This window comes from Ceratotherium simum, chromosome 2, assembly GCF_057802395.1.
Source record: "Ceratotherium simum simum isolate JZ-2026a chromosome 2, ASM5780239v1, whole genome shotgun sequence".
NCBI classification, from domain to species: Eukaryota; Metazoa; Chordata; class Mammalia; order Perissodactyla; family Rhinocerotidae; genus Ceratotherium; species Ceratotherium simum.
In genome coordinates this window covers 18,872,610-18,884,724 of record NC_141901.1, presented here as the reverse complement: position 1 = coordinate 18,884,724, position 12,115 = coordinate 18,872,610, and the positions used below count along the sequence as shown (strand labels likewise).

The window sequence follows — 12,115 nt, the reverse complement described above, 5'->3', positions numbered from 1 at the left end:
AACATCACAAAATCACCACAGAGGAGACAGGACTACTGGCCAATGGTTTTCCCCTCTTACCCTTCCTGGCTCCACTCCTAAGCTCTAACTTACATACTAATCGGAACTGGTTAGTTGGGAGGACGCAAAAAACCTTAATACTGAAGGAAAATCCCAGTTTAAAGTCACAAACTTAACAGGAGGGGTGTGACTATAAGAGAAGCTACTTGGTTTTGCGCACAGAACGAGAAAGGAGGCTGGAGAAGGAAAACCTGATTCCCATCCTAGCTGTGCCACCTGTGAACTAAGAGCATTGGCGAGGTCACCTAACTCCACTGACCCCTATCTGGAGAAGAGACATTATTATGAAGAAGAGGTATTATACCTGCCTGCATCTACCTGACACTGATCAGTTGTGATTTCAAATGACATAATGTGAATAGGGACATTTCAAGATACCTGGAGAGAAACATAACTGTTAGCAGTCTTAAAACGACTTGCCACGAGTCACAAAAGGAAGAGATTGGAAAAGGTGAAATGGCTCAGTGAAAATCCATCAGCACTCAGTGTAATCAGCTCAAAAAATCTGCCACCTGTAATAGAATACAAGCCATGCTACAACATGTGTGGCTCCAGGCCTGCTGGAGGGAGAGAGTCACTGTGAACAAGCACTACACACACACACACACACACCCCTCCTAGGGAAGAGATCAATTCAGGGACATCAAATTGTAATACAAACTGTGAAACAGGCTTCTTGAATGACTTGTGAAGACTGAAGAAGTAGTTTCTGAAACCAAAGGGAAAGACTAAGATTGTGACATAATCTCAACTCAGTAAAGAGAAAAGCCAGTACATTGACCTCCTTTTCCAAAGAAATCTTTGGTGGGTTACAGAGCAAAACTCCTCAGTGCCAAGGGGGAATGTATATCTGAGTAAGCAGGTTGGGTGGATGGCCAGGGGCAGGGGCCCAAACCTGAGAGCAGAGGGGACACCCGGAATTGCTTTTTCCACCTCAGGCATTCTTGGCAACGTGCAGAACTTTGTAGTATGTGAACCTTTTCCAAAGCACTGCCATGGTCTGGAGGGGAAGGAAGACATTCCTTTTGAATTCCACACTTTTGACGTGTGGAAACGACTGATACAACTTCTAAGACTTTCCTTCTAAGAAAATAGACCCCTAATTAAACTAATACTTGTTGAGTGCTCTTTATTTTCCATGTTCACAAAAACTATTTATGTGATGAATGTCACAATAGAAAGCCTAGGGTCCCATAGAAGGATTTACCTTCAGAGAGAGCAAAACTCGTCAGGGCTTCAGGGAAGGCCTCCCTGAGGAAATAATGTTGAAGCTAACATTTTAAGGATAAGGAAGAGTTAGTGGGGTGAAGACTCTGGGGCAACAGCATAAGCAAAGGTCCCGAGGTGAGAGAGAGAGCAAAACACTTTCAAGGGATGTAAAGACGACCTGTTTAAAGAATAAGAAGAGAGGGGAGGAATGGAGCACGATGAGATTTGCTCATTTGATTTCTTAGCCAAACAGAAATCACATTTAATAATACCTGGTTGAAGATACTAGACAGATGCCTTAGCTAAGAGGTAGAAGGAAATAATACAAAACTTCTAGCCACCCTTGGGGACCTTCACACATGTAATGACAGAGGTGAACATTTAGGCTGCTATCTATCCGGCTCAAACCACAGATTTTTAAATGCACACAGGGATTTTAAGGTAAATATATTAAATCATATTAAAATCTCATAGGTAGTAAAATACTCTAGAATTGGTAAAAGGTTTAATAAAAAATTTTCTAGGTATGAAGTCATCTCTCCCATGATGTGTAACTTCCAAGCCAAGAAATAGGATTACCATCACAAAAAGAAAACTCTGTCCATTTAGAGTGCTTTTCTCTCCCTAGAAATATAATTGAGATAATAATTTATTGTTAACCATCAGCAGAAGACATCAAACCATTTTTCAAAAGCAGCAAAATGTTTTTCTATTCTAGGATATTCTCCAAGAACTATATCGTTTCCTAACACAGATAATGAAACGGTAAGAAGATCTTGTAGAGGATGGGCCTTTGAAGCAATGTGGCAGGTGACAATGCCAAGCTCTGAGAGGGGGAAGCCAATGCACTTTGTCCTTCAGGGAAAGAAAGCAAAGCAAAGTCGACCTTGACACTGACTGTAAGCTAGACCCTCCACACTGTTCTCCTAGTCACAGAACAGTTTTCTTCTGTCTCAGGGAAGGTTGCCAGATAAAGGCTGCCTCTGAGACCTCCGGCTAGATGGTTTTCCTAATGAGAAAGAACCATCAGGAAAGGTACAGAGATTGTTTTTCTGAAAAGGCATGGAAAGGATGGAAACATTATTATCTGGACTTGTCGAGGTCATCTTGCAATGTTTTCTTGTACTTTCCATTGTACATTTTGGTACTAGTGGTGAGTAGGGATTAGAACACTGGGAAGGAAAGTGAAAGAGGAATCAAGAGAGGCCCAGGGAAATAAATGAAAGCAAAGCCAGAGTCAGAGCTAAGCACCAGAAGACAAGTACAGGGCACAGAAGCCAGTGAGGAGCCCTGGGGCAGTTAACCAAGAGAAAAAGGTCCAAGGCGAGGAGGAGGAAGAAAAAGATTGTGAGAGGAAGGACACACAGAAATACACAGTACATATGGGTGGAAAGGGCCTAGAAGGAGATGAACCTGAAATCAATTATCCAAAGTCAAGGGTATTTACACACCTGTCTTTCACTCCCAATTACCAAACCTTACCCAGTAACTGCATTCCATTAGCAGAGGAAAAAATCTACGAGGGCTCCTAAAGGCCTACTCGTCATAAGCAGCATAGCCAGTGTGGCTCAACACAGTCTCTAGAGTCAAACTAACTGGGGTCCCGGTCCTGTGGCTCAGTAGCTATAACCTAACCACTCTGTGCCTCAGCTTCCTCATCTTTAAAAAGAGTATAACAATAGATCCCTCCTCCTAGAGCTGTTGTGAGGCCTAAGAGAGATAATAGATGCAAAGTATTTAGAATAGTCCCTAGCACATACTGAGTGCTCAAAAGATATTAGCTATTTTTATTACTTTAAAAAAGAAGAATTGCAGTCTGTAAGACTAAGGACTAAAGGCAAAAGGAACCACACATAAGCACTGTACTCTAGTTGATAACGTTGTTTTCCACAGGGGTATGAGTTAACTATTCTGATGTTGCTAAACGTTATAATGGACAGCAGATGGTGGAAGCCAGTTTTCTCACTGTTGGAGAAGGAATTTACAAATAAGCAAAGGGAGGAGGCTAGAATGATCCATGTGGTAATCGATTAGAATTGGAGATTTCGGTAAGAACTCATGTTTAACATAGTATAGATACAGATGGTTATACATAGAGATATTTACAGATATGTGTATTTACATAATTAGTATACACATATATTTCCTAGCCCTGTCAGCCGAGGGGGCGTAAAAGAAATGACACTCCAGTAGCAATGAGCACACCTAGCACCCAGATCTTGGTTTCTAATCCATTCTCCAATAAAAAGAACCAGGTCTCCTTGAAGAAATGGCTGATTCTAGGACTGGGGAAGGAAATATACAAGATGAGCCCAGAGCATCTTGTAGTGCCATCAAGTAAGGAAGAGCTCAAACAAATGATAGGAGTATGTCCAAGTGACACAGGAGTCAACCAAAAGAGCTCCCACTGGCCAAAGCTGGAACAATCTGAGCAACAAAACAAATAAAGTAGCATTGTACTACAACCCAAAGTATAAAATAAATATCCATGAGTCTACACTGATATAAATAAATGATTGACTAAATTAATAGATGGGCAGACAAATCTCCCACGCAGAAGTTTTCCAAATAAATTAAGTAGATACTTCACCCTAAAAGAGGGGAGCATTAACTCCCCACTCTTTAAGTGTGGGTTGTGCACAGTGACTTCCTTCCAAACAATATAGTATGGAAAGAAATGGAGAAAAGGACATTTTTCCATAGAGAAATCTGAAAACTACTACTTTAGTCAAGTGATCAAGGCCAACAACATTAATAAATCATGTTGATGGTATGTATCCTTCACATCATGTGATGAGAATGGCATTTTATCTCTGTGATAGTCCTCTCGAAACCTCATAAACTCCATCTAACTATGAGAAAACTATCAGTCTAATTATGAGAAAAATTCCAATAAAGGGGCATCCTACAATATACCTGACCAGTACTCCTCAAAATCTTCAAGGTCATCCAAAACAAGAAAAGTCTGAGAAACTGACACAGCCAAGAGGAGCCTAGGAAGATATGACAACTAAATGTACTGTGGTATCCTGGAACAGAAAAAGGACACTAGGTAAAAATAAGAAAATCTGAATAAACTATAGACTTTAGTTAATAATGTATCAATATTGGTTTATTAATTATAACAAATGTACTATATGAATGTAAGAAGTTAATAATAAGGAAAACTATGAGGCAGGTATATGGGAACTCTCTGTACTATCTGCTCAATTTTTATATAAATCGAAAACTGTTGTAAAAAACATGTTAATTTAAAAAAAAAGGACAAATAAGAGAAATATTCTCATTTTTATCCCAGGCAAAGAAGTCGAGGCCACATGGTATAGAGGTTAAGGCCTGGGTTAAATCCCTGTTCTTTCACTTATTCACCATATGACCTTGGACATTTCCTTAACTTCTCTTATGTCTCAGCCTTCCCACCTGTAAAATGGGAATAATAATACATAGTTATTATGAGAACATTAAAAGGATACACAGTAGTTAACACAGGGACTATTCCTACTAAACAGTCAATGAATTCTAGCTGTTATTATTAGAAAGGGACACTGCCATCACCAACATTATTTTTCAGGGACCTCAATAACTCACTAGTCTCCAATTCCTCATAGCCTGAGAAGGGAGTTTTGATGTTATAAATAAGCCTCTAACAAAAAAATTGCTGAGGCCTTCTATAGTTCTCACCATCAGAATGGAGTTTCCATTGGTAATGACAGATGCTACCAGGCACCAAGAACAGGAAGCAGGCACTCAGATGGATGGGCCTGACGAATCTGGTCTTCCTTCTTCTTTCCTCACATCCTGCCACCCATCTCCTTCCCCAGGAAACAAGTTTAACTTCCACATTTCTGACACCTGTTTGGAGACCTTGCTCAGGGTGTTCATTCAATAATAAAGCCAGGCAAAACAACAGAGAATAAAGGAAAGAATCCCAAATTAAAAGATCTCAGAATGCTAACAAGCTAAAACAGTAGTCACAACAGTGATACTGTACCCTAGTTCTCCATGTACTTCTGTCTGCAGCCCTATTACTGTGATATAGGCAAATGTCGGTGGAGGGAGGGATCACGAGGGCCTGGGATCCCAATGCTCTTTCTCAAATGGCAGCCTGAAGAGCAAAATGGTGAGAAGCCCAGGTCTTAAAGTCAGTTGGATCTGAGTTCAAATACCTCTACTTAACCAGCTGCTTGATCTAGTCCAAGTACATAGCTTTTCTGAAGCCTCAGTTTACACACCTATAAAATCAGGACAATATCTTACAGGATATATGTGATGGTAAGAGAAGATACCAAGTGCCAAGCAGAATGCCTTGCACTAGTAAGCGCACCACAAACGGTAGCCAGTGGCGGTGGCCGTGATGGTGATGGGGGCAACATCATTTTCATCGTCTGCGGGGGTGCAGGGTGAATCAAGTGACCAGTCTGGCTGTGATGTCTGCTGACCTGTCTCTAACATGCAGAAAAATCCCAGGAGATTCTCAGGTGACCAATTTTTCTTCTTTCCAAGTTGCTGATTATCGACATTGTTTTACTCCTCCTTAATTATTAGAAAAGTAATTTCTGCTTGGGAGCCTACTCTCTTCCCTTATACGCATAACTTTGATTCAAGATTTCACTGACTTTTAAAACTATAATTTCTATTTTTCTTTGTCCAGTATGGATGTTTTAAAGACAATACCAGGATCTTGTATGTGGCACATTGTTTCTCCATTTCTTGTTTTACTTATACTTCTAAAAAATATTCCTTTCACACTATAGCCTTTAATTCTTCTAAATTTGGAGTTTTCAATCTTATGTTTCCTCTGTTCTTTACCCCTCTTTCTTTTCCCATGTTTGTTACAATCACTCAGATTAATTTCAATTGCCTTCTTAGGGTATTTGAACTTGCTGGAATGAATATTGATTCAAACTCTTGGGGAAGATTTTTTAATACTTTCCACTGTAAAGTTTCCCAGGCATTCACGAATCACAGCCAACTTTCTTTAACTCATTTCCCTTTTCTTGACAGCGTTTCCAATGTCTTGGATTACTACTATTTATATGACTCTTCACCAGTGGCTAAAATCTGGTGTCACTATCTACAACTCCTGGGAGAAGATTACAGGAAGGACACTCGTATCATCTGAATGTGTGGAGAAGAAAGCAGCAAGATCACAACAACGTGAAGCACTGCTACGGCAAGAGTGTGAGGAAATAAAACGTGGCATTCCAGAAGGGAACTGATGAGAGTCAACTAAAGAAAAGGCAACAGACACTATTTCAACATTTTAACAGTCATTAAAGGAAAGAAATAAAAAACTGTCATTTCCTGAGGAGTTTTAAATGTCTTTAAATAAAATTATGTATATATATATAGATATTCTAATCTCAGATCCATTTCAGAGAATAAAGAGTCATGGTGTCAGGGCTCGATATGGTTAATATTCCTTCCTTACATTCTCTTCGCTTCTGAGTTCATTGATTGTAATAAATCTGCACTAGGGAAAGTTTCCTTTTTCCATCTGGTTCAGATTTCATGATTCTAAACAGACAGCATTTTATCATGTAAAAATATCAGCAGGAAGGAGGAAAAGGGCACAGGTAGAACGAAGAATTTCCAAATAGCGGCAAGTTTAGGGATTGTAGAAATAAACACGGTATGCCTTATTATATACATAAGTCTAGTGCTAACATTAGAAATCACTGTGTGGCAAAGATTCCAACATCTAGAAGCCTTGGAAGTTGAATTCCTTGCAACTGAAGGAATTCTCGTTTTAGCCAGATAACTGTAAAGGTTCTCAAAATTGCACAAAGCCTGAACTGGGCATACTCGGAGCTGGAATTCCAAGTGGGAGTCAAGGCACAATCTGATACTTTTTGAAATTCATGAAGAACACTGAGTCTGAGACACCGGAAACCAATCTTTCATCTTGTCTGTTTCATCTGTATTTCCACACTTTCCTTCTTTTAAGTTCTCTTATCCTCTGAAAGGTTGATTATTAGATCCATATTCAGAAATACAAGAAAGACTTATCTTGGGACTTGGGAGCCTGCATAAAATCTCTATGCTCTACATCAAAAACTGAAAAACCAAACAATAGTTGAGCATTTTTCTGTTTGTGCTCAAACCCAATAGTGATTCCCCACCCCCAACCCACCCCAGGTCTGCAAAACTGAAGGCATCTGCCCTAAAACAGGATGTTTACTTCTTAGAATGTCATTGAATTCCTGCCGTCTGTTTCCCACCTGAAATCACAAGAAGACAGATTCACAGCAAAGGAAAACAGTGGGCATTTTGCCATTCCCCGCCTTACCCCACAATACAATGCTCTAGCTCATCTTTTTATTTAAGATTATAGTGAGCGGTTGTGACGTCACAATTAATAACAAGCAAATCAAATGAGCTGTCTATGTTTTCTTCCTATTTTATCAAAACTGGTTACACAGCCTTTCCAACAGAGAAAAGCACTCACGGGCACCTCTCAAAAATTCAATATAATATTTGGACCATATCTCTGTTTCTGATATTCATTTTCACAAAAAAGATGAAGAGAAAGCTAAATAAACTTTATCCTGGACATCATTACACTTGAAAGGACCTCAGAGATCCAAGCACTCATTTTTCAGGTAGAGAAACTGAACCTAAGAGAGTGAAGTGACTCGGTCATATGGCTGGTTAAGTGACAGAGCGAACCAGGAGAAGCTCGAATCTGAGTTCTCCAGTCTCCTTATCCTGGCGCTTCACCTTCCATGAGGCTGGCTCTTGAGCCACCTCAGCATTCAATTCACCTAATTATAAGAAGGGACATGAATAAATAAATTTCCAAATAAGCATGGTCTTATTTTTACATGTATTTAGATATTCATAAATAAAAACAGTTTTCACTTGAGGACTTGCAGCAGCATCACTTGATGTTTCCTACCTTGGCACTATTGACATGTAGGGTCAGATAATTCTTTGTTGGGGGCAGGGGAGCCTGTCTTGTGAACCGTAGAATGTTTTGCAGCAATCCTGGCCTCCACCCACTAGATGCCAACAGCATGCCCCGACCAAGCTGAGACAATCAAAATTTCTCCAGATATGCCAAATGTCCTCTGGGGGCAAAATCGCCCCACTGAGAACTGCCACATAGCCATATCTCCTACACATCCATCAGCCATCAGGAAGCCTTCAATCATTGCTACATGTCAGATGCCGGAACTCCGGGATGATTGAGAAACTTTCCATATGTTACGTATGGAATGGAGAAGATGCTCCCCTGATTTCCTCTCAGAAACACAGCAGTGACCCTATCTAGTCACAGAAATGATCAGGAGAAGGGTCCACTTTAGAAAAAGAGAGCAAAAAGATAATGGTGAAGTGAGATGAGAAATAATACAAAGAGAAGCAGAGGGAAAAACCAGTAAGCAAGACAGAAGAAAGGGAAAAGGAAGGAAGAAAGAGGCCAGCAGAGAGAAGGGACTTGAGCATTCCAGAACTTGTAGGACAGAGCGACCCATTATAAGATTTAAGTGGCGTATTTTCATCAGGCATAATTTTTTAAAAAGGCAACTCAGTCTGAGGAAAAGGGTCAAGAACTTTCTACCAATTCATTGTGAGGCTTTGGGAAAGGACCATTGTCCCCGGATGATGGACCCCTCAGGGGAGTTCTATGTGAAGCTCTTTGTTAAAGCCTCATATGCTTAAAACTGTAAACCCTTTTAAACAGCATAGCTGTTAACGTGAGTTTCACCCACGTTACTGTTCCTGGTGTACAATGAATGGGAATGAAGTTTTATAATAGGTCTTTAAAATAATGAGCATGAGTCTTCACATCCAGGGTACAAATCAATTTTCTTTAACTGCTACTTCCCAGAAACCTATTTAATCTCAAAACACCTCCTGGGAAACAGAAAAGCTCTGGATATTTTTCAGACTGCTACTCTGCTTGGAGTGTTCAGGTGGCTGGTTGAACGGTAGCTCTAGATTTGACGCAACTGCAAAACACGTGGATAACAACATGCTTATTTCTGAATCTGCTCACAGGTCGAGGTTACATCTGACAAGCCGGCCACTCAATTCCTTCAGTCTGTCTTCTTCTGTATATGCTTAAAAATACTCATTACAAAAAGATTCTTTTTTTTAAATTATTATTTCAGTAAGTTTTCCTGGACAAACAAAATTAACAATAACAACAACAAAACCCCACTAATCCTACAATTCTCAAACTTTTAAAGTGCATAGGAATCACTTGAGGATCTTGTTAAAAATGTAGATTCTAATCTACGTCTGGGGTGGGGCCTGAGATTCTGCATTTCCAATAAGCTCCCAGGAGATGCTGAGGCTGCTGGTCCATGGACCATACTTTGAGTAAGAAAGCTGTAAGTCTAACCCATTCCCCCAAATCACCTATCTGATTATATTGTTTCCCTCCTGTAGAAAATTTTTAAGGCTGACTGTCCACAGCTTACCTGGCAAAGTCCAAATTCTCTTGTGAGAAATTAAATCCCTTCATGATAGCTTCAGCTCCACCAACTCCCTGCACCCAACATGTACACTGTGAAGCAGCCACAGCAACTCTGTGTTGTTCACCAAAATGTCAGATACACTGCATTCCCCTGATTTGGTCCCACTGTTCCCTCTGCCTGGATGGCTCTACTGCCAAAATCTTCACCCTCCTTCAAGGCCTACCTCAAATGTCACCTCCTCCAAGAAGCCTCCCCAAGCCCTCTAGGAATAAAGTATTTGTTTCACTCACCACATCTTGCACTTGGCATTCAAATATCTATGCTGGTGTGTCTGGTGTTCTAGAAAGTTATGGCCCATCCAACAAAATTATAAAACTATCTGGAGCCTAACTTGGAAGTTAAAAAGATACTCAATTTTCTAACCTTCACATCCCCGGCTCCTGAAGAAAGGAGTCCATCAGTCAATCCTCCAAGGAGTTAAAAATTCCATAGGATTATCCCTCCAGACTTTTGGCCCCCAAATGAATATTTACCATGAGTGGTTTGAAGCACCCTGGCACATAGCCCATCTACTCAAGAACATAACGCGTACACTGATGCACCCCTGCATCGTGGAGTTTTCTTCAATGTCTCCTCGATATTCTCATCAGCATAAACTGTCTCCCATTTTTAAAAAACAAATACATACACAATGAAAAACCCTCCCTTGTCCCCAGATCATCCTCCATCTCACTTCTCTATTCCCCTTTACAGCAAAACTCCTCCAAAGAGTTGCTAAACTCGTCATCCCCACTTCCTCCCCTTCCATCCTCTTTTGACCCACACCTCCAACCACCAAAACTGCACTTGTCAAAGGTACCAAAGACCGAACCGGTGCAAAAGAAGTAGTCGCTTCCCAGACTCCTCTCGCTTGATGTATGGGCAGCATCAGACATAGTTGGCTACTTCCCCCCTAATATCCCTTCTTCACTTGTCTTCTGGAAACAACTTTTTTCTTCTCCTTCTCCCCAGCTGCTCTATTCCAATCTCCTCTGCTGAGCCCTCTACTTTCCTAACTCTAACATTGGAGGGAACCAAGCCTCAGTCTTTGGACCTTTCTCTTCTCTATCTACTCTTCATCCCCAGGAGGTCACATCCAGTCCCATAGCTTTAAATACCATGTATAAACTAAGGATGCCCAAATTTATACCTCCAGTCCAGAGTTCTCCCTGAATTCTAGACTCATCCAATTACCTCAAAATTAACAAGTCTAAGATGAAACTGACACAGGCTCCCCACCAAACCTGCTGCTCCCCACCAGTCTTTCTTATCTCATAAAGCCAAGGTTCCAGTCTATCAGTTGCTCACCCCACAACCCTTGGAGCATCCTTGCCTCCTCTTTTTCTCTCACATGCTCCACCCACTTGATCAGTACATCACGTCAGCAACACCTTCAAGATCTCTGCAGAAGCTGTTACTACTACAAGTTACTACTACTTGTTACTACTACCACTATTCTACTGTTACTACTCAAGTCCATGCTACTGTCATCCCTTGCTAGGGTCCTAACCGGGCTCCTTGCTGCCACTCTTGCCCCCATCCTCAATGTCATGGTCTATTTTCCACGGAGAGGCAGAACAAGACTTTTAAAATATTAACTCAGGCCATACCACTGTTCTCCTCAAAACCTTCTAAGTGCTTCTTATTTTCCTCAGAATAAAATTCAACGTCCTTCCCAAGGCCTTTGAGTCCCCCATGTGATCTCGGGCCCCCACCATCTCACAGATCTCATCCCCTAGCACTTGCCACTTCATTCTCTCTGCTCCAGCCTCATTCACCTCCTTACTATTTCTTGAACACCGTTCCTGCCTTAGAGCGTTTTCCACATTCTCCCTGTCTGGACAAGTCACAAGGTCCCGCCTGCACCACATTTAGGTCTTTGCTCCAATGTCACCAGATCAGAAAGCACATTTCCAGCACCCCATGTGAATCAAACTCCCCATTGGGATCTAGCCCCCTTATCCTACTTCATTCTTTTTTATGTGGATTCTTTGTCTCTTTCTGCTAAAATATAAACGTCATAAGAGCTGGGACTTATTTATTCTGTTCATAGCTGTTCTCCTTAGCACAGGGCCTGGCAAACAGTAGGTGCTCAACACATTTTTACTGGATGAATAAATGAATATCGTTAGATAGTCAAAAAATAATTCTATGATTTTATGTATTATGGAAAAAACCATGGCAACATTCCAAAGGAATAAAAAAACTTTATTAAATTACATTCTTTTAAGGTAATAAGTCTTGACTGAGAGCTTGTAATGCCGAGAAAGGCATACTCACTTTCTGATCACCGTCTTAGACTCAGATGAACTTTGGCGTCCATCTTCTTCACAGTTTGGGCTTGTCAGGTTTCCATACCTTTATGGATAAAAACAAACAAACAA

General features: G+C 40.8%; 1 protein-coding gene across 2 annotated transcripts in view; it reads right to left on the bottom strand.

Annotated features, from left to right (window-relative positions):
* RGL1 (ral guanine nucleotide dissociation stimulator like 1) overlaps positions 1–12,115 on the bottom strand; it is a 122,778-nt gene that overhangs the window by 48,895 nt on the left and 61,768 nt on the right. For both annotated transcript variants that reach the window (XM_087438820.1, XM_004424935.3), the window contains exon 4: positions 12,012–12,089. In XM_087438820.1, the coding sequence (XP_087294946.1) occupies positions 12,012–12,089 (78 nt within the window). The remainder of the gene's footprint in view (positions 1–12,011; positions 12,090–12,115) is intronic.